The sequence below is a fragment of the Labrus bergylta genome, chromosome 9 (genome assembly GCF_963930695.1).
Source record: "Labrus bergylta chromosome 9, fLabBer1.1, whole genome shotgun sequence".
Taxonomy (NCBI): domain Eukaryota; kingdom Metazoa; phylum Chordata; class Actinopteri; order Labriformes; family Labridae; genus Labrus; species Labrus bergylta.
In genome coordinates, this window is record NC_089203.1 from 3754844 (window position 1) to 3778975 (window position 24132).

At 42.1% G+C, this 24132-nt stretch overlaps 1 protein-coding gene across 8 annotated transcripts in view; it reads left to right on the top strand.

Moving 5' to 3' along the window:
- The first annotated feature begins 627 nt into the window (after positions 1-627).
- ablim3 (actin binding LIM protein family, member 3) overlaps positions 628-24132 on the top strand; it is a 51177-nt gene continuing 27672 nt past the window's right edge. For 7 of the 8 annotated variants that reach the window (XM_020629695.3, XM_065958761.1, XM_065958762.1 and 4 more), the window contains exons 1-3: positions 628-1044; positions 9802-9936; positions 23429-23612. In XM_020629695.3, coding sequence (XP_020485351.2) covers positions 1032-1044; positions 9802-9936; positions 23429-23612 — 332 coding nt within the window. In that variant the 5' untranslated portion in view covers positions 628-1031. The remainder of the gene's footprint in view (positions 1045-9801; positions 9937-23428; positions 23613-24132) is intronic. The other variant, XM_065958760.1, reaches the window with a different exon arrangement.

Sequence of the window (24132 nt, forward strand, 5' to 3'; positions counted from 1 at the left end):
AAGGCCAGCTGGTTGGTAACATGTATGTATATATGTAGGCTATAAGAATTATTATATCCTCTGAGTTTTTTCCCTGAGCATCTGCCTACAATCACAATCCTTTAGGCTTACCTTCAACCTTTCACTCGTGTTTTTATTTATTTTTATAAATTATCGGAAGATAATTATACCTAAGGATTTGACACTTTTATAAAAAACAATGGCAAATAATGTTTAGTTATTGTGATATGCGTAAAACATGAAGCCCTTAAAATCGAGGCTATTCGCTTTTAGAGGCTTGGGGAATAAGTGTACTTTAAAGGGGATTTTTTTTTTACATTTATTTAGGGACTCCATAGGTCCCTAATGAATACAATAAGTTAATACGATTTTTCTCAGATATATCAAAATAATGTTTAAATAAAGCCACAACAAAAAAATCCAATTTAAATATATTTAGGCTACCTAGTTAATTAATTGAGGATAATGTATTTGAACAGTTTGAATTGTGAATTCTTAATCACGTCAAATGAGTCCCTGGGAGTAGTGAGATTTGTTCTATTTTATTTTGAAAGTATAGACCGGAACGGGTGTGCTGTTGCTGTGGTGACAGAGTGTTTGAGAGGCGCGCGGTGACAGCAGCAGCAGCACACGGGCAGGGAGAGCGCGAGGGAGCTGGAATCAGCGAGGAGCGAAAATGTGAAGGTGGAATCCGACCGAGCAGCATAAATAAAAACACAACCGGCAATCCTACCGAGCAACACCGGGAGCTTTGTAAGGAATTAAAAAAAAAAAACCCTGGAAATATCCTCACTTTGTATTTTTTCTAGGTTTTTTTTATCTCTATTTCTGGCTCTGTATACCTTGACAGATAATTGACTGGGAGCAGTGTTGCGGAGAGTGAGAAGCATCTTTTATTTTCTCTGGATATTCTTTTTTTTTATGGACACCATTTGGATGGAGTAAAGTGTTCTGTGTGAAGATCTCCTCTCGCTTCATGGGATTGTTCTCGACGAGGGCGTTTTGTTTGAAATAAGAGCTCATTGGGCATCATGAGTTCCAGTGGTAAGTCCTTTCTTGTGCGCTTCATCCCCACACTTGACGCGCGAAGACAATACTCAAATGAGGTGAAAAGAACAGAGGGATAAGTGAACTACGATACAATATAATAGTAGCATGTATCTTTATGAAGTGACTACGACAGTGTCAAGTTAATTTTACTTGATGTTTAACCCATGAAATTTGACTGCAACCCAACTAATCATTGTATAAAAATGTAATGCTTTATTATGAAGTATCTCTAATGTTCATACAGGAGTCAAATGACTGAGAAAGAAGCCTCTGTAAAAAGTGTTAACCTAGCTCTGAGAATTAACTTAAAGGAGGTTTACACAGGATGGATAAGCTAATTATATCTAGAGGTCAAAATAGCATTTGCCCTGAGTTCATCCTTACAGGAGCATTTTTCAGATTCTTCATCCACATAATAACAGCTGTTGTTCAGACATTTCCAAAGTCTGTTTCTCTCCTGTCACTATTCTTCTCCTCGTCTTCATCCTCTACCTTCCACCAAAACCACAACTAGTACTTCTGCCCTCTCCTGGGAGACCACACTTACTCGCAGCTGTCCCCCCCCCCCCCCCGCCTGTCCACCTGTCTTCTATACCACGTCTACAGCAGGGGCAGCAGGAAACCCCTCGAGCTGGAGGTTTTGCGCTCTGACCCACAGGGCTGGTCTCGTGGAGTTTAGTTCAGTGTGATGCAGCACATGACAAACAAGTCTGACAGCCTGAGGGCTTGTGTCATACTTACAGTAGACTCAGGGCTCAGGGGCTGCTATGATGCTAAGCTGACCTTGTGTCAGCTGACTGTGACCCTGATCCTGTGTCAGCTGAATCAGAGCTTTTCCTTTGGGGCCTGCCGGATCAGCTGTGGGTGTGCATGTGAGCTTGCGTGTGCCTTAGATTTGTTTACAAGATAATACTGGTTGCTTAACCATGAAGACCACTTCAACAACAACGACAACAAAAAAATTCCCATCATTCCCTCAGCTGTCAGTGAGGCCTGTTGAAGTTGACGTGCACCACGTGCTCTTTGAACTAGGAGGTGTCATTTGCTTCCTGTCCTCCTTCCCCCTGTCCTCCATGTCTACATAAGGAACCGGTGATTACTGCATCATTCATAATCCGGCCTGTCATTGTGTGGCACTACATTATTCATCCACTGCTTTTAACCCTCTGGTACCGAACCTCTCCTGAATGCCAGATCCAGATCCAGATCCAGATCCAGATCCAGATCCAGATCCAGATCCAGGGCTGTGCTGTGCTGTGCTGTGCTGTGCCATGCTTGCCGGGAATGGTGTTGTAGCTGCTCGCTTACAGAGAAATTAGTAGAATTCTTTTTGTTAAGCTTGGAAATGCCTCTTTCTCAGGTGACAGGGAGGGGGGGAGCACATGGGAGCAGCATGCGGAGAGCTGTCACAATCCTTTTGTGATTTTATAAAGCATGTGGTCAAACAGGAGTGAGCACAAACATACACGTCGACAACATGTCAACCTGTGGTTTGCATGTGAGAGAACCTGTGAGTGCATTTAAACATGTGCATGTGTGTGTGCATGTGTGTGTTCGTGTGCATGTGTGTGTGTGTGTGTCACAGCAGGCAGATGGTGGTGTGACATGTGTCAGTAGTCTGGCTGTAGGCATAAAAACACAGCTGGCTTTAGAGCTGAGGAAAGGTTGTCTCCTCTCCTCCTCATCCTCTCATCCCTCCAGTCAGTCAAACATATGCTCCCCTCCTCTCTCAACACTCTCAAGGTTCAGGACATGAATGGGCCTGTGAGGCTGGGCTGTGCACACTGTTTTCCGCTGCATTGGGTGTGATAGCCCAGAGGCCAGCCGCACACTCGGAGTAATTACACACAGCTCTGACTGTCTGTCCTGATCTTCTGGGCCTTATATCTCTCATGGTCACTGGGTTTTGTGTGTGTGTGTGTGTGTGTGTGTGTGTGTCTTCATGTAAGTATGTGTGTGGGCAGACTCCTATTTTCTGCCTGGCTGGCAGACGAGTTAGGACTGCGGGTGCAGCAGGTTAGATGCTTGTGGAAAGGACCTTGAAATTTGTTTCTAAAGAGAGAGAGAGAGAGAGAGAGAGAGAGAGATATATATATAGTATATTCCCTCTCAGAAAAAACTGAGAAATGAGAGTATTCCTCAAGCTCAAAGAGTCAGTTTTACAAAATGTTCCTCCTAACTGAAACATCAGGACGTTTCTGAGATAGAGTGTTCACAGAGTGTGTGTGTTTCCAGGGAGTGATAAAACACATGTTGATCAATATACTGATCATTGAGCTCAGGGACCTAAGGGATCTGCAGAGCCATACATCACACACCTCTCCCCAACTCGCTCTTTCTCTCTGTATGGCAGTGAGTTCTCAAGTATCAGACAAACACATCCTCAGGGTGTCTTAACTTTAAATAAAAGATATGCAGCTTCACAAGATGCAACCTAAAATAAAGACATGTGATTTATGACATATGATCAATTTGTTCTGGCCACTGCCAATGAATAGAAATCCTTGCTGAAAGTTCACCTCTTTGTTCCAGGCTGATATATGATGACAGGTGGTTATATTTCTATGAAATTTGCCAGTACAATTGCAAATATGTTGCAAGATGATTCAACTATACAGGTTCATTTTAATCTGCAATCTCTGTATGAAGTCTAAAAACATTCAAACAAAGCGTAAAAACATAAAGATATGCAACAACCCATCAATGACTAATACGGATTAGCAAATGTAAAGCTGAGGCAAAGCTAGTACGGTTGCTTTCTACATATCAGCATGTTAATTCTGTCTGTGTGAGCATGTCATCATTTACCCAAGTGCTTTTAAAGATTTATTTTTTTGGGCTTTTCATGCCTTTAATGCAGAGAGAGGACTGTGGACAGAGCTGGAAACCAGGGAGAGAGAGTGGGGAATGACATGTGGAAAGGGGCCATGGGTGGAAGTGAACCTGGACCTACTGCTTGAGACGAGAGCCTCAACACATGGGACGCATGCCCTAACCATTGCGCCACCAGCGCACCCCACCCAAGTGCTTTTAAAAGATGAAACCTTATGTACATTATTGAGTTGCAATAGGTGTTCGGAGATGTGTCCAAAGCAATGCGAGAGAATCAAGTGGATTTGACCACTTTTGATAAGGAATTCCAATTAGAGTCAGAAAGGTCTTGAAACAGAGTGATTTGCTTTACAGGACATTTTGTGTGCATGCCTGTGAGCTTTGGGATTTGGAGCCGACTGGCAATATCTTAAACGGAACCTTTAATAATTATTTAAAAGTCTACTTTAAAGTGTTGGCAGTAATACAACAACATTTAAAAAAATATATACCAATTGTCTTCCAGGAAGAATGCACACAATTAGTACAATATTGGTCGTGACCAAGTGGAAACCTTCAGCGTTAAAAAATGTAGCCAATGAGGTAGTGCAAAAATCTGCAGTGTCCACTTGAGGCTCGCTGCAAAAGTCCCAGAAGTCACATACTCAACATATGTAAAATTCCCATTTGTACACCTCAGCTCCTCTTCTTTGTCTGAAAACTGGTTTTGGACAGCATTTTCAACATCAACAACAACCACAGTGGTTTGGCTTCAAAATTCACCTTCAGTAACAAATGCTTGACTTCTTTGAGACTGCGTCCATAATTTATAGAGTCTGTGGTCTGGACCACAGTGTATGAAAAGAGATAATCCAATCACCTTCTGGGACTGTTTCCTCGTTATTTCTTTAGAAGGGAAATACACAACACTCTACCAGATTACATGATGGATATTTTCTTGACATGTGTTTTTATTTTATTTTATGGGAGGAACAAGTCTGACAGTGTGTAAACAGGGAGGGGGGGGAGCTGTATCATATATGATTCCTGCTCTTCTGCCTCATCTGGTGAGCAGTCCAAACCAGAGCCTAAACCATTTATCACTCCTGCTGCCAGACTCCTCAGTTCAATAACATGGAGAACAAAGGTGGGAGACAAAGATGCACAGATGCAAACACAGATGCTGGGGATGCACACATGAATATTCAGCTGGGTACACCGTCAGGTACAACTGCTCTATATTTAAAGACCAACATTCAATTACTCACATTTTTCTTGTTCGTTTGAAGCTTTTTGGTTGATTTCTAAAGACCTTGTGGAAAAGAAAATAATAGACTGTATGGAAAAAAGAACTGTCAGTTGCCATTAATCTAAAAGCCTCAAAACCTTTTTAAAATGTTATTAGAGTGAATAGAATAATATCATGATTCATTCAGCTCAAAGCTGCACATGGTGGTTAGATTGTATGATGCTTCTTCAAGGTTTCTGCCTTTGTGACCTTGGCTTCTGGAGGGATTGAGTGATCATTCACAGTGTCAGAAGCAGTCTGACCTCTCTCTCTCTCGCTCTCTCTCTCCGTTGAGTGGCTGTATGTTTGTGATACCACTGGACATTATCATTGCTCTGATGGATGCTCCAGGCCAAGGTCCTGACAGAGACGAGGGGTGATGAAGGGAAGGTAAAAGAGGCAGAGAAGGTGGGCAGAGACAGGAAGTCGGTACATCTGATCATTGGCTGTGTCGGATTGCTTACAGTGGTTTTTCTGCCAGGCCCCCCTTTGGCAGATGAAATTATTTTCAAGCCCCCTCCACCCCTCACCAGACACATTGACACCTATTGACACACACTAAACACACACTGTCAGTCACGCTCTTTGCCAATGAATTCCAATGATATCCCTTAATAATCCATGTTGGCAATCATTGGCAACATTTTGAAGTTTGTTGATTACACTTACAGCTTTGCAATAGTCCTTTCATTATTTTGCAGTTGTCTCTGCATTTGTTTTCTACCTTTGCAGCAGTTTTCCTCTTCTTTGAAGCTTATGCACATTTAACCTGACATGAAGTTGTAGCTTGGTGTGACAGAACTTACTCAGACAAGTCTAAAGTGAGCAGTTGGTGCATACTGGATCCTGATTTTAAGTTAATGAAAGTAAATTATGCAACTGATGAGCTTGTATGTATAACTAAAAACAGCTCAAGGATTTTGAACCAATACAGTTGACATGTATAAATTCATCCTAATAGACATTGTATTAGCAGTTCTCCTCATTGGTTCCTTGACTTATTCCTCACTCTTGATCTCCCAGCATTCCCTGGGACTGAGCTCTCGGCGTGTTGTTCCCGGGGCTGTCAGGTCAGGGGCAGAAATAGCAGCAACCTCTCCATCCCCGGGGACACTGTCAGCCTCTCTGGCCCTGTTCTTATCACCTGTCTGCCAGGGGGGCAGTATTCTCCCGAGGCCACTGATTCAAGAGTTAGTGGATTACACCTGTAGTCTGGTGGCTATCATTAGAAGAATGACTCCTCAGCATGGGAGAGGATGGAGGGCTGTTTGAGAGCGCTGTAATGGGTTTAGATGGGGACAGCTTGGCTGCATTCAACGAGAATGAACGCTCTGACACAATTTGATGCAGTTACATAACTATGCTTCAGCTCCTGAGCTGATTGTTCACCTCGATTGTCTTCCAAGGTGTGGCTTTTCGCTTTGCACATTCAAATCTTCAATCACCATTCATGTAATCATACTAATGAGAAGGAATCTTTACAATTTACATTTCCTCTGCCACAAACAATTCAGACCCTGTATAATTAAAATGTCTTTAAAAACAGTGTGCCAGAGGTTCGTTTTGGAGCATTTCCAGAAGGTCAGCACTGTAACTAATGTCCTGTGTGTGAAAACCTGGTGCAAGCTTGCATGTACACTGGCCACATTATCTCCCACTCACAACTGATTGGATCAGTGTTGCTGATTTTGTCTTATGACAAAATTGCTTTCCCTTTCTTTGGCTCGCACACAAATGTGCAACAACCTACTTCTAAGTGAGTGACATTATTTGAACTCCTGGCCGGGCACTTATCAGTCAGAGTGTTGGGTCCCAGTGGTGCTGCCAGCATTGTGAACAAAACAATGAACTTGAGTGTGGGAGACTGGGATTGAGAATTAATCATGCTTGCATATTTCTAGTGCCCACACTCTTGTCCCAAGCAGGAAAATATACCACAGTCATGCATACATTATTTCTTGCACCCAAGGATGTATGTATGTCCTCACACTTGCTGGTACACACATGCTGCTGCAGCATACACTATGCATACACTGTTGTCAACTCCTGAGCATGCAAATGGTGCTCAGGCTGTGAAGCGTGCAAGTCTGTTGGACTTTTAAAGTGCTGTGAGTCCTTCGGGATTCTTCCAGTGAAATGGAATCAGTGGCTCTGTCACGCCAGCACATATGCTCTGACTGAAGCTGCAAGGTCCTTCAGTGAGCTATTCAGGTAGGCAGGGAGGCCAGCTGGTTAGCCCCCCCCATTATACCCTCCACAGAGTGTAGGGCCACTCAGAAGCTCCTTAAGGAAGATGGAGCAAAATGAGAGAATGTGAAACCAGCTGTTCTGGCACATACCCAGTATTTGGAGGGCGGATATCTCTGGTTGTGGATGCAGAAGGATGTGTTTATAGCCAGATGGACTTTTAAAGAGCCTCTAATAGCCGGAGAGGCCCTATATAAATTAATGTTCTTAACTCATTCAAGATCTAATTAATTTATTATTTTGACCTTCATGCTTGTGATAGCATTTATTAATTTACTGTTAAGTATGTAGTGAGAGACTTTGATTTCCTGACTATGGGAAACTAGCTCTCAGGCCTCCAGGAGTTTGACATGTGAATGCATGATGAGTTAAGGGGATCCTTCCACTTTCTCACCTGGTGCAGCAGAGGATGCGTGGTTGTGTGTGCATGTGTGCGTCAGCCTGTATGATGACTGTGTGAAAAGTGGAGACAGTGGGAGAGAAAGCCTGAAGCTTACCCCGCTCACATAGGTGTCAGACCTCACAGCTTCAGAACGAGTGCTGACAGAGCTACACACTGATCTTATTGTGTGAAGCGCACACAGTACAGTCTGGAGTGCAGTCTGAGACTAAACTCTGCTGAGCCATTACTGGGTACATTTGAAAAACTTTTGAATATGAAAAGCACTTTCTTTGAGCATAATGCTGAAATTCATTAAGAAGTTCAATTAATACTAAAGTATTATATAACCAAGACACTCTATCCTCTGCTTTCGAGAAATAGTGATCGCCCATAGAGACGACTGGGCCCCTGTAAAACTTGGTGAATGGGATGTCATTTAATAAAATCGATAGATGTGTGTTGGATCAGCAGCTTTACCAACCTCCTGGCCTGTCGAGGACCAAGCAGTCAAGGCTGTAAGAAAAGCAAAACAAAGTAACTCAGTTGAAATGTAGAGGGCTTGTTAAGAGAGGTCAAAATAAAATAACTCTTCTAAAAACAATAGTGCTAACAGAACATGATATGAACTCACCTAACAGACCTAGTGAAATGAAAACTGAGGGGGATATTTAAATCAACTGACCAAACCAAAAAACAGCACACAGGGGAGGACTACACCCAAAATAACTCAAAGTTAACACTAATGAATCCTGATCCCCCCCATGCTGTCAGAGCACTTGGTATGGTCCTCTTTCAGAAAGCCAGGCTCCACCCTCAGCCTCATCATTTGTTCAAAGCAGGAAGGAGAGCACATCAGCCAAGGTAACTTCTGTTGTTAATCACGTGGGGTAAAAGTTAAGTTCAATGGACTGCCCACAGCGTTAAAGTTATAAAATAAAAGGGTCATCCCATTTTAAGAACAGGGGGATTCAATTTTGATACAGGCAATACAAAATGAAATGTGTCATTTTGTTGTGTTGATGAGTAATGGTGAGTATTGTGGTTAACATAAATGCTTATATTACTTATATTTAGGACGGACAATGATGTACCAAAACTTATTGGGCCCACTGGTGCAGCTGGTGGTTCCCCTCAAAGCTTAGCAGCCATAACTTTGTAAAGCAATCCTGTTGTACTTTAATCTCTGCATGTTGAGACAGTGTGCACCGGCCTGCAGTTACACAGAAACACAAAATCTTTGAGGAATGAGTGCAAATGTGTCGCAAAATTAGTATGTTTGGCTAACTGGCTTTCTGCTTAAATTAGTAAAAGAACCAATAGCATTACTTCCAAGGCCAGCTAAATGTCATATTGCTTAATGCTGCAGGGTTTTGTTCACTGCAGGATCCATTCATGACCAGTGTATCCGACCCTGAAAGACACTTTATCAGAGTGAGAACCAACATTATTAACTGTGTTTGGATTTATTTGGTGAGTGCTCCAGCAATAGTTAAAGTTGTTTTTGAAGTATTATGCTGGACTAAAAAAAACTGGGGAGTGACATTTAAATTAACATCCCTTTTTTCTTGCAAGTGTAAGTCCAATTAGCAAAGCAGCTACTATACGAATGCTAATGACTTTGTAGCTACTACTGCTTAAGCAAGTTTTATCAATTCAATGTGGCCATCAAGTGCTTTTGAGGTTGTTGTGAAGACTTCAAGTATTATAAATTAAGCAAAAGACAGTATTTGCAGGCTAGTTTTGTCTTAATTGCCTTAGCAGATGAAATGTGCCACATATTTTGTCTTTTCAAGCGTTAAAAAAATGTTGCAGGCCAGATATAAGAAGTGTTTTCTCTGTGAGTTGTGAGAAGGAACTCATTGTTTCTTGCATCTATTTATAAAGTTAGTTTTATTGTTCTGCAGGATATGCAGAAGAAGGGAAAGCTTGAAAAGTGAAATAATAGCATAGCGAAAGTTTCCAAAAAAGTTAATTGAACATATGAATACAAAACTAAAATGTGTCTTTTTTTTGTCCTCTGCAGCTTATCAGCAAGGCTCTCCGAGTGGTGAACGAAGCACTGGACCAATCCGGTGCCAGCGATGTCGGGAAGCATGCAAAGGAGAGGTGGTTCGAGTACAAGACACTCACTTTCATGTCAAGTGTTTCACCTGCACCGGTAAGCCGTGTGAACCTGATCCATTACAACACTGCAGGTGTGACTCCAGACAAACAGCCGTGTGGATGTTTTATAGAGTCTCAGGACATGGTGGGGGGGGGGGCTGCTCATAAATGTTGTTAGAGTTAAACAAGCTGAGAGTCAGATTCCAGGAGTAGAAACAAGTCATCTATCTTGGTCATTGCCCTCCAAACACACACACACACACACACACACACACACACACACACACACACACACACACACACACACACACACACACACACACACACACAGACACACAGACAAACGTGTACTGTATCCCCTCCATCATCTCACAGTGCACATGCTGAGTGCTACTATTAGCCTACGGAGGGGATTGGTTTGGATCAGAGACGGTTCCTTGCGGGGGACTTAGCCTCCTGCTAAGGTAGCTTGTTATTGCGCTGCCTACTTGGAGAGGATTTCCCCACGGTTCTTCGTTGTGGTCTAATGAGACTAACTCCACCAGCTTTGCCATGCTACGAGTAACCACTGCTGACCTACAAAAGACATAGCGCTGTGACATAACCTCATGTCCTCTCACTACAAAGACAGTGCAGTATGTGTTTTTACGTTTTAATGCTTTGAAACACGAAAAGTAAAAGGTACACATTTAAGAATATGGACCAAAATGATCTTATTACAAATAGCTGTAGATTATTTTTAGGCTGAAGATGCTACAAAAAGCAAACACACATGTTTAAAGTAAGATTTGATCCATTTCCTGCCTTGCTCACATGTTGGGCTGGCATAATATTCTGTTTGAATTGACAATCTGCTCAAAGAAGTTTGCATATTTAAAACAAGAGGATGCTGTTGATCTGATGAATGGAAGTAGTGTTTACTCAGCAAGATTACAGAACAAGCCAAGCCAGAAAAAGAAATTAGCAGAGTTAAAGGCACAAAAGTGTTTTTGATAGTCATGTATTTGTACACATGCTAATTAAATCAAAGAAACAAGGAACATTATTTGTCATGCTGCTGTACTGCCTGGAGCAAGCCAACGTTAATAATTCCATTTATAGAGCGAGGACAGTCATGGGTTTGTTTTTGTCATCTGCAGAAGACTTTGAAAAAGTCACCGTTAGATGTAGAGGAAATGTGTTCTCACTGTCACAACTATCCCTGTCAAATAATCCACTTATCATACTTTATTTCTCTCCCGCTTTGTTCACCAGCCATCTACCTTTCTGGTGGTCTTAAATGGATTGTTCAGTATTTTTGAAGTGGGGTTGTTTGAGCTACTTGTATTAGCCACAGGAGATGCTGGTCAGTGTGGCCCTTTTAAGGAGAAACTAGGCAGAGTGCAGGCCAGAAGTTGGGCTATACGGATATGTAAACGTGGTCATTTGCTCTACTTAATTTAGCAGTTAACTACGTTCCAGTTTATAAAATGGACAAGCAACATGGACGCCTCAAGGACTGCCTTTGTTTTATCTGACGATAACAACACACATGGTTTGCATGCAAAAGAAAAAATAAGGGCAGGACTGATATGGGATTTTGCCCGATATTGGGGAGAAAAAATATCCAATACATCAGCAGATATCTATCTTAGATCTCTGTTTGATCTGTCGAGATAGAATAATTGAGATATTTACAAATATATCTGTGATAAATTAGCCGATACCTAGGTCACTTGATATGCTGGAATATCAGTCCATTAATCTTTCGGGCTCTAGACAACATGTCTACAGATCAAACTTTCACAATACATTTGCTGTAATTGATAGATTAAAGTTGCTGATAAACACAATACTTAGAGCTGAAACTTTACTGTTTACATGGCTCCTAAAGCACGTAGGAGCCATGTTGTATTTTTTACTCTGACTACTGAAGTCGCTCCGAGTTTCTGTGTCAGAATCCGGACTTCAGGGGGCGTTCCTCATCCCGTATCAGACCGGTAACTTGAAATTTCCAACTTCCAGGATCAAATGTAACGCACCATTAACGTCCTTAAAGGGGCCACACTGACCATCATCTCCTGTGGCTGAACTACTACTGTTACCTCATACAACCCTACACTTCAAAAATACTGAACTATTTCTTTTACTAGATTCTTTTGATATTTTATCTCACAAGCGTCCTTATACAATATCTTAATCCCATGAACATATGTTTCATTTTGCAATCAGAAAACTTGAATCTATTTTGGGTTTAATTAGCATTGCCAATGGCAAAAAGTGTAATATTTGTACAACAATATAATTATAAGGATTTAAGTTTTTTTTAAGTTTCCTTTTTCACTTTTTCTAAATCATTTTTTGAACAAATTTGTTGACAAGTTGTCTCTAGTTATTATTGATTTCTTCATGATTACTTCTTAAGCAGCAGTTCTTTTGACATCCTATCAACTGCTGCTGGAGTAACATATCGAGTGTAACCTGTTTTATTACATAAACATTTCAAAAAAGGGGGGGGAATAACAGTTTTTTCAATTATTTTGAGAAACTTTTAACGCCCTGCCAAGAGAAAAAATTGACTCAGTGAGATGTACATTTTAGAGAACAAACTTCCCCGGCAATCTTTCAAAGCTGTGTTTTTAAGTCTGCTCTCCAGCAGCTGTTGTTGGGAGGTAGAAGCAGAGTATGTTGTGTTTGTGACTGTACAGGCAGCCCAAATGTCTCTACAGTAGATGAACTCATTGGAGGCTTGTTTCATGCTCTCTGCGTGTAGCCGTCACACACATGGAAACACATGTATACAGTGCGCACACAGACACACAGACACACACACACAGACACACACACACACACACACACACACACACACACACACACACACACACACACACACACACACTCGCACACAGGCACTCAGGCAAGAGCGTATGAGCGCGCACATGCTTACATGTGTGTGCACGCTCGCTGTGGTTGTGAGGGGTTGCTGTGGTAACCATGAGAAGGGGCACCCAGGCCCTGGTTGGTGGATATTCTCAGCATCTCTGTGGTGCTATTAACCAATGGGGAGGCTCTATTCTGTGCCCCAGAGAAAAAGGGGGGTGAACTCAGGAAGCGAGCAAAAAAAAAAGAGAAGAAGAAGGGGGGATGGGGGGGATATTTTTTTTTGTCGCCTAAACATTACATCATCACTTGAGTGTAATACCAATCTGATCCTCTCGTGCTCCTCGTCTTTTTCATTTCTCCCTCTCAGTCAAAGCAGCATTACAGTAATGGAAAACTGTCATGGAGGAGCATCATGTTAAACGCACCTATCAGACAACGCTCCCTTCTCATGTTCCAGAGAGCTCTCCACGTCCCATGAGGCAATGGGGCACTATTGTGCAGCTCGACTCTGCCCCATCACTGCCCACAATACATCCTGTATGGGCCTCTGCACAGCCAGCAGTTTACTAAAGCATTTATTGTTCAGCTGTGACCCCCCTTCACACACAAACATGTTGCATGTTCGTTTCAACTTCATGAAGTATTCTCTATTGTCTGTGTTTCTATTCTCTGCTTTCAGTTAGCTCTCATGTATATTTTTGCTGAATGTTTGCAAATGTAGTAGCAGGATTAAGGATCACATTTAAAAAATGTCTTCCACCTCTCTGCTGTGTTTTCCTCTCAGCGCCCCTCTGTTTCTTCCCCCCTTTTCTTTCTTTGCTGATGACAGTCACCCAGGCATGAAATCAATTTCTCATCTTGGGACAGGATGACATTGGCATGCGGGGCGTGCGATTTGGAGGCTAATGGCTAAACTGTATTATTCCAGCGCACCAGAGTGACAATCCACCACCAGCAGCCAATTGCCATATCTGTCGGATGTGTTTATGAACTCTGACTGAAGGCGTGTTTCAACATTTGATTTCATTGTTTGCTTAGATATGAGTGTGTGTGTACCCTTGGTTATTGACCTTGACCAATGATATTTGGTTTGCCAAAGCCCATTCATTTTCCACTACAAAACCAAGACTTTAAACCATAGTCATTCCGTCATGTTTTCCATCTCCTCTTTCTCAGTTTCTGTCAATATTTCTGTCTCCTTTCCTCAGAAGGGCTGACTTTGCCCCGCTGACTAGATGATGATGATACAGTCAGACACTTGCGTTCACTTAGCATTTAGCAAATCATACATCCATCCATCTCTTTAAGCCAACATTGTAACTTACCATACTATTTCATCTGGAAGCTGCCATATCATAATTCCTCTCATGCATTATTAAAAGAAGATCTGATCACTAATCATGTGCATTTAACCCCTAATCTGAACCCATTATACAGCAGCCAGTCATAGCATAAAGGAGCAATCAGCTACAGAAAGAAGTGTGTGGAAGAGGCTGAAGACAAAAGCCAGCTTGCAGGTTAATGCATCGAGTCCAGACACAGAGAACAGAGTGGGTGGGTGTTTGTGAATGTGTGGATTATGTGGATCCTGTAGCACTTCTCTCTTTACTGTATGGATGATGTGGTGTTGAATTACCAGCAGACAGGCTGACTCGTGCATACTGGCCTAATGACATAGTGACCACATTTACCCCGCTCCGAAGCTTTAATTGGCACTCTTAGATTCCAACAGAAGCAGCGGGGCCCGTCAGTGGCATGAGCGCAGGACTAACACACACAATAAATCACACGCAAAAAGGGGCTAAATGCGCTCGTGTTTCCCCGTGCAGCTGACTCACAGAAAGGCACAGAGGCACAGGCGCAAATATACAAGCGGAGACAGAGACAGATGCAAACACTCACACTTTTGCACATAAACTGCCAGGCTGCTCCCAGTAGTTATTTATTTTCCCAGACAAAACAGATTTATTTTTTTCCCTCATAAAACAGCGCCAAAGGGAATAGCAAATTCACAGCGACAGGTCAGATAAATACTTGACTGCTCCACCACCCCATCTAGCCACCGCTGTTCTCAGGGCTCTTGTAAAATCGCTGCATCTTTGTCTTTTCTCTCTGCAGACCTGTTTCAGTCAGTCCAGCTTCCCCTTTGGATGCCGTTAGCCCTCATCACTCAGCCTCCGTGTTAATAACATCAGCCGACTGTACTGTTGCAGCCATTCTGCTCTCTGAGGGCCAGAAAGAGACGGAGAGTGAGAGAGAGAGAGAGACGGATAGTGGAGTGGACTGTGAGGGAAAAAAATAAAACAAACAGCGAAGAGAGGTTATGAGGAGAAACAGAAAAAAAAAAGAGACACATAGCACTGACAAAATTGGGGGTTACAGAGAAAGGGGAGCTTCCTGTAGCTATAGCAACCGCTGGTACGCTGGTCCAATCACCACGCCAATGTCTGGTTGCTAGGGAGAGATTCGGGTGGAGAAGAGAGAGAGAGAGAGAAGGGAGCGCGGCAGGCAGCGGCGCTTTTCCCCGACGCCTCTCCAGGATCTGGGATAGATGACAGGGATTATTCCTCCGCTTGTCTCTACAAAGCGTCGCCGTCTCAAAGGGATTTCCACACACCCTGCGCATTGTCTAAGTGTGTGTTTATGTGTGAAAGTGGTGTATAGTGCATTCATGTGGAGCAGCTCATGTGGGCAAAAGTCTTGCTCAGGAACGTGTTGATTTCTGAAAGATAAGGAGGATCATTAAGCGTCTATTCTTGCTGTGATTGATTAACACACATTTAAACCCGTGTGACAGCATGTGCTGCTTCAGGATAGAGTATGTTTAATGTTTATTATAAGGCCCTATTTGTTTAACATGTTTATTGTGATCCTGGTAACACCTCTTTTCCCCTCAGCTGAGCATCTTCTCGGCCCTGGGAGGGTTAAAAGCTGTAGGCCTCAGCAGCAGGACAGGTCTGCTGGTATGAAGGGACTCCGCTGGGCAACCATCTGTCTCCATCCACAACCGCAGCCAAATTCTAGGGGAATCCTGTCACTCATGCATGATTTCTCTTTGCTGTAGCCTTCAGCTGTCTCTCTCTCTCATCTCAAAACCACATTTCCTTCTGTTTTCTGTTAGGGTTGTCTATTTTTCATTTTAGCCACAGTCATGGATCGGCCCTATCCGTTGGAATGTGGGTTGTTGAGTTGAAGATTGAAATACCTCAACAGCTCAAATGGTGTTGGTTGTACTGATAATCATGTTCCCCAGAGAATAAATCCTAAATTGAAATTATTAGTTCACTCTAGGTCCACCCAATCATAGACAGTTATAGTTGGTATTGAAATAGCCTATTGACTAGGAGGTAGACTGGCATAACAGTATAGACATTCAATGTCCCCAGATGTAGTTATAATGACTTTGATGCTCCATTAATTTGGCCATACCAGCACATTCAAGTTTTGTCCAAGTTAAAGTCCCCGTAAAACAGAGCTTTGTTTTGAGTTTGTAACTGCTGTGTCGTGACACATTTCCAACATTTAATACAGGAACACTGGATTAAAACCGGGAAAATGTATTTGTCATTTCATGTGGACTTGAAGTTTCATCCAAAATGCATCTGGACTGAAGTTCTTAAAGTCTTGCTTATCATCAGAAAGGCTTCTTGAGTTGTAAACAGATTGGAGGATGGAGGTAGAAATATAAATTAATGAAACCTTTCTTCAAATCTTCTTTAATTAAAAACACAATTAAAGCATCAAATATAAGGCGACACCTGCAAGCTATTTCAGCCAGACAACGCGAGCTGCACTGATTTCACACTGGACATGCACCATTATCCACAATCACCTGACAACACCCTCAATTGGTGGCCTATTTAAGCTGCAGTTTCCTCTGCTCTTGCTCAACCCCACCACCGACCTAACATCCACCTGCTCCGACTGGGGGGGGGGGTTAAAATATCATCTCCTCCTCAAATTTCTGCATGTAAAATAAAACTGACGGAGGCATGAGGTCGGAGCCGAGACTCCAAACACAAACTATGTTCTGCTGCATCAATAAGAATTTGAAACAAATACAAACGTGAGTTGTCTGACTGAAATATATATGCAAATAAAAACCTCTGTGGGCCATTAGTGTGCCAATCTCAGAACCCATCAAAAAGTGTGAGTCATCCCCATTAGGCCCTGTATAAAGATGCCCAGAATAAATCATTACAGCCTGAAGAAAATTCCTTGTGTTGTCTCCAGCTTATCTCCATTGATGGCTAAATTACTGTGAGTTACTCGTGTTTAAATTATATTAATGACTTTATATTTTTACTTTTACTTTATACTTCATTTCAAACCCATAGGTCCATATCATCATAACACAACACTTCACACAAAATCATTACATTTCAGTTTGTCGGTGACTGAAATACAAAGAGACATTTGCACCAGTGTTTCCAGAAAATATCCTTATGAGAGAAGGTTTGTTGAGTGTCAGGTGGGAGCTTCAAACTATACATTTAGCCATCATACTTCTCCTTTTTAGTCAGAATATCCTGTGAGAGATATCACCAAGAGTAGAACCTCGGGAAACAGTTTCTCTAACTGGCAAATAAATAAGACATGAGCACAGACTGTGGCTATTTCTATACCTTTGAAAACTTGGTGTTTGTCAGCCTATCACCTCTTCCCCTGCTACAACCAGTGGTTCAAATATTACCATTTTTGGTAAACCTTTCCGAAAACAAACAACATGCCAACATCCATAATGCCTACCTCAAGGCCTTTGTGGGTGAACGTTCACTCCTGTAATACAGTCCAGTGGTCAAAGAGTCATTACTTTATAATCAAGCCTAAGATGTATTCAGTGCTGGTAAAAGAATATTTGCAAGCAAATTAATTAATCCATAAAGCTACAAAAGCGGCATGATAAACTCTATATTTGCCAAACATCAGAATGTTAGCATTGTCACTGTTAACATTTAGCTTAAAACACCAAGCCTGAGTACTGTCCCACAAAGCTTCTAGTGTGTTTATCGACTTTTGTCCGCTCCTCTTCCTGTCGTTCTGACCGCCTCTCCTCTCATCCTGTGATTTTGGCACGACTTGAGAAAACACACTATTTACTCTTGAAGCGTTGCGTCCTGTCAGAGGGGCTCTGATCCGAGGGACAGGGGGAGGGCAGAGGAGCCTGGGCCTCATGTTGGCAGCACAGATGTGGGGGTGAATAGGTGATTACCTCCCCTGTTGGAACTTGTCACTACCCGGCTACATACATGCTTCTTCTTTGCTAAACTGTGGCTTCTTATTATCTTGAAAAAAAGACGTTGGAATTAGCATAATGTGAGCAGTAGCAGTAAAACAATAAGAATGGGCGGTCGGCTACTTTGATGTACTGCACAAAGCATGTCCATTGACTTAATGGGACATTATGAAGGCCTATCAGTAGCATAATGAGCTCAGAGGAGAGTCACAATGAGAGAGAAGGGGAAGGTTGGAGTCTTGTTGTAACAAATGAAGGTGCAAATTGAGATAAAATGAAGACCTTGTGCTCAGAGCCACAACAATTTGGAAGCTGTCTTGAAAGGGAAAGACAGAGAAGGGGAGGAGGCCGGGCAGGGGTGTGTGTGTGCAGGGTGGGGGGGGTCGGCGCTATTTTGGGGTTCCGGCCCGGGCCGACTTTGAGAAGGGAATTTTAATTGCGTCTGTTGGCTGGAGATAAATACCTAATCACGCAGACCCCCTGTGGGTGCCTAATCAGTTCTGTTCTAATGACCACAGCTGCAGAGACCAGCCTACATGCTAACCTCTAATCACAAGACTTATGATCCTCAGAAGCAAACTTCATGTGTTGCCAAAAGGGAAAAATATGGGAAAAATATGAATGAGACCGAGGCATCTTCCAGTATCCCTCATTAGGCCACCATTCAGGAAAAAGATCCTGAAATGAGAACACTGATGAAATGATGTCTTTGATGTAGTTTAGTCTTGCAAAGATGATTACATTGGCTCATTAGCTAGCTAATTAATGATAAATCTGACTTTGTCTCAATGATATAGGATATTGTTTTTTAAGTAAACAACACTTCTCATTAAATTATGAATTCTACACAACTGCTTTAAAGCTCTTTTTCTATATAAAGTAAAGTATAAATCCCCAGAGGCCAGTTAAACACAGTTAAAGAGACCAGTTCACTTCTGCTCTCGACGGGTTGGTCTGTTTTTTTTATGGGTGGGAATGGATATCCACAACCAAAGCCTTTCTTCTCAGAGCCAAGTAACCACACAGCAGCAGAGGCACCAATCTTTAACCCAACTCCGCCCGCTGTGCCTCCATCTGCAACATGTGCAGGGATAAGTTTCAAACTAGAGGTTGCAGCTGAAATGTCAAAACTACGCTTGCAAGTAAGCTGCAATAAATGAAGATCTTCAGGGATGGTCGAGGATTGATCCTTATTTATCAAGGTGCCCAGAAACACATGGTTCATATGTGATTCATGTCAATATTAATGTTGTGATGATTTCATGCAGTTAAATTTTATCAGCAATGTCATTCATCTGATTCATCACATTAACAACGAGAGCCGTACTTTAGAAATCAAATAACTGTCCTGCCAGACCATTTATCTCCAACATGTCAGCTTCTCATTGGCTAATCAGACTAATTCATGTTATGCATATCTACATCAGATGAAACCCACAGTATGTCACTTCCTCGGCCAGGGGGCTCGCAATCAAAAACAATAACAAAAGATGACGTTGTGGCTGGCGGGGAATCATGGGAGTGATTCTCTCTGATACTCCGCTTGAGTACTGACATCACTTAGAGGTGATGCCAGTACTCAACAACAAAAAATATGTAACATAAGTTTAGTCAATTTAGACATTTTAATAAAAGGTTTATTGAACCTAAAATTTGTGAATCTTACATACATTGGGCAGTCGCCTAAAATGTACCTGCATGGAGCTACTGTACTGTGTACTACATACTGTGTGTGTGTGTGTGTGTGTGTGTGTGTGTGTGTGTGTGTGTGTGTGTGTGTGTGTGTGTGTGTGTGTGTGTGTGTGTGTGTGTGTGTGTGTGTGTGTGTGTCTATTTTTTCAAAGCTTTCTTTTTAATTTTAAGAATATTTCCTATAGTGAACAGTGGCAATCAGATTTGTTTTGTTAAACAGATAAACTGTATTTGCATACTTCAGTGCATAATCTTCTTTTAATCAGCATAGAGGATACAGATGATAACTTAGCGAGTTCATTTTTCAACATTTCAGTAAAATCTCGACTATTATGTTTCAGCTAAATGATTTATGCCATCACAGCAGGATCCAAACTAATTTTGTATTCAAAGCCACCAGTTCACTCACCAAACAAAACAAATGTGCCACCAGCAGCACCACACTCCTCAGCCTGGGGACCTGTCTCTAGGGCAACTGTGGAAGGTTTACGTCTCCTATGGCAACTGAGGAAGGGGGACGTCGTTTGCAATGACTCCAGCCAATCGTCCAGTCAGAAGAAAACAGTTTGATTAGCTAGAACAGGTGAACCATCAAACTAGACCATCCAATCCGGTCTGAGCAGACCCAGTCTGCCGGCTGTGATTTGGTCAGGCGTCCGTATGCTAATGAAGTGCATTAAGCTAATTGAGCAGATTCCAGTCATTTGAAAATCAATCCGGGCGCAGATTGGAAAGCAAGTCATTTTAAAAGAGACAGAGAAGCTGTGAGGAGATAAAATAGATTTTCTCTTCAATCTAGTTTTGGAAGGTTAAAACTGATTTATTATCAAAATAATTAAATGGATCATTTTTCAAAGACTTCAGAAAATGGGAACATTTTTACTCTTCCATTCCCCCTTTCCAAGACAGCATCATATAGCCTGTGATTTTGGTTTCTGGTCAGAGTTAGTCTGGTTTTCGAGGCAGTGGAGTCACTTTTTTGAAGCTCTGTGCCATTGTTCAGCGGTTTTGGAAATGTGGTCTGCACACGCACACATTTTTATCAGTCATTTATTTTAAGTTTAAGTTACGCTTTTCCCTCATTCATCTTCCCTTCTTCTGCACTTTTGCAGTCACCTTTCCTTGGTGCCAATGAGCTGTCGCAATGATAAAGATCCATCATCATATCTCAGCAAACACACTGTCCTATTTCATCATCAGGCTCTGCACACACACACACACACACACACACACACACACACACACACACACACACACACACACACACACACACACACACACACACACACACACACACACACACACACACACACACACACAGTGCCATCTCATCGGGGATGGATTTATGTGTTTCCATCCTCCTGTGGGAGCTGAGATTGTTTTGTTTTTAAGTGAGGGCCCATTGATCTTTTATTACACCATTAAGTCAATACGCTCCACTCATAAACAGCTTGAGATTAAATGAGCCCCTTTGAAGGGTTTATGTGCATGTGTGTGTGTCTGTGAACCCTCAGCCACTGAAGGCTGGTGGCTATAAGGAGACAAATAGCGGCAGCTCCAGACTATATAGTATGGCAAGGATGAAGCCTTTTGTCAACAGAAAGTTGTTGGTACTGGAACTGCTTCATTCCTCCAATAGCAGAATGATGCTTATTCACATTAAAAATCCTAACTTCTTTATTTACTTTAGTACAACCCCCACCTCATTTTTAGGATCTTTTGGCATTGTCAGCATGTCCAGATATTGTTAAGGTCATAATGAGGAATAGATTATATTTCTCACATTTCATGCAGAGACTTCTGTTGGTGGTTTGGCTTTTAGGATTCTGTGGTATTCGTTTCTAGATGTGCAGTCTTGTGCATTTGGATCATCTTACAATATCTGGGAAGAATTTGATTCATACTGCTGAGAAAACTGCAAACAGACACGACTTTTTCTTGAGATGTTTTTATTTTTTTTAAATGTAAGCTCTGGAAAAAGAATGTAGGAAATATTGAGTTGTTTTCTTCAGTAGTCCAAAATGTAACTTTTCATGTCCATGTTTTCTGGTTGTGATGTCGACTAGTGGCTGGTTTTTTAAAACCTCTGATCTCGCTGACAATCTTTGACCTCCTGTTTCACCTGAGCTGCAGACCTAAAGGATCCGGGACTTTGAGAATCTGCAGACATGCAGTCATCTTTTATAAATCATTAAGGTTGCAGGTCTCTGTGTTTTCTTTACCATGTATTGTGTTGAGTTATTTCGCCACCTTTCTTTTATTGTTCTATTGTCGGTCTTGGTGCAGGAAGAGGCATTGAAGGAATACGTTTGGACATACACTTAGTTAGATAAGGCGATTGACACCTGTGATGTGTAATAGTAGGTCAGTTTTAATGAAGCTAGCAGCTAATTTGCTTAGTTTAGCATCTAGACCTTGGACTATGTAAAACATCAATTTAACATAATTACTGGGATGTCACCCATTTGTTTATGGACTGCCTTCCTGAGGGCACACTCAAACTAGGCCGAGTTGTCCCTTACCATGCTTAAGCACGATTATACTTCATGTCCACGTTGTGTAGCCATGCTTTTGCTAATGCATTAGCAACTTTACCGTGCCGAAGCACACCTCTTCCAACTTTTCCAGGGCCGAGAAGTGGACCATGTTGAGCACTGATCGGAGCACTCACATTAGTCAAAGGAACTGGACTTTGAGGGTGAAGCGTGCTTATGCACTGTACGGATTGCCTTGTGTGACTTTGCATTCAAGTCCCTTAGCTCCTTATCATGCTCATTCCTATCACTGCTTGTGTTCCAAATGAGAAAATTCTTCAAAATTTTCTGTCAAGTTGGCCCCTTTAAACACAAGTGTCAACGACCTACTGGCTAGAGCCTGTGTCTACCGTCTTTATGCACAATATCTGGTTTTACACAAAATGTGACTGACATCAGCCATGTCTATTAGGTCCCAGATTTTTTTCCCTGCTGGAGTTTACGATATTTGTCATCTTTCCCTGTTGGTAAACCACATAGTCTGGGAGAAACCAGAGACCAACAACAACCACCCCAGCCACTGGACTCTGAAAACACCTCTGAGCTATCCTGTTACACCCACTGGAATTCTCTCTGTCACACGGCAAAGTACTGTCGCACGTATCGTCTACTTAGGAAACAAAATATATAGAGACACACACAAATGCACAAACTGAGACCTCACCTCATACGGCAAATGATTTCCTCATCTTTCCCACTCCCCATTGGTATTTAATGAGTCTGTGTTCGATTTCCTGATGATTCTGGGAACTTGTGGTGTGTTGTTTTGTCTCCCTTTTCACATTATTAAGCACAAAATGACTCTCCGTCTGATTAAATCATTATATTCCCATCAGAACAAATTGGCTTACCACTGTCTGGAGCCGAGTAACTTTACAGGCAGTCATGCACGAAGACAAACATAAGCACACCACACACACACACACACACACATGTTAACACACAAACAGGTTAACAAGAGGGCTAAGATGAAAAGAAAGAACCCACAATATGCAAGTCTAATGAAAAACAGGCCATCCAATTGATAAAAGGCTGCTGGGTGTTTTTGCTGTTTCATTTGATTATAACAATATACAGCAGAACATTTTTAATTACAATGTTGTTTTTTCAGAATTGTAACAAACAGACATTATTTCTACACGTGTTTACATCTGTTCATGGCCTCCTAGCAGGTTTTCCTCACATGGTCCGTTCTCCGTTCTCTCACCTTTTTCTCTCCACAGTGTGTAATTGTGATCTGGCGCGATCCGGCTTCTTCCAGAAGAAGGGTGAATACATCTGTACGGCGGACTATCAGCGTCTGTATGGGACACGCTGCGACCGCTGTGACAGCTTCATCACAGGGGAGGTGGTCTCTGCTCTGGGACGCACGTACCACCCCAAGTGCTTTGTCTGCAGCGTCTGCAGGTATGAACACACAAACGCCCAGTGCTCTTCAATCTCCCACTACAGTCTTACTCAGGGTTCAGTAACATGATTCAACTGTTGCTATTGGACTTCATACATTCAGTTTGTTTGGCACTGCTTGTTCTGTAACAGCCATCTTTCATTTCCTCCAATGTGTTTTCACAGATGTTTTACGCTCACAAAACTCACATTGATGCACAACTGGATTTTGAATAATGAGTTGTATGTCAGGCCACCTTTGTGCAACAAGCGATAATCACAACACTGACATTATTGACCCTCTTGCCGTCCAGCACACAGACGTTTTCCTTTAGCTCTAGAGCGGGGTTGGTACTAGAGTCCCAACGATACGATATTTCCGCAATACTCGAGACACGATACGATTCTAGTGCGATTTTACACATTTTGCGGTATGCTGATGTCCACTACACTAAAATAAATCAAGAACTGTTTTTGTCAAATAAGATCAAATTCTGTATTTTAATCTCACTTCAGTCTTTTGATTTGTATTTCAGTCTAA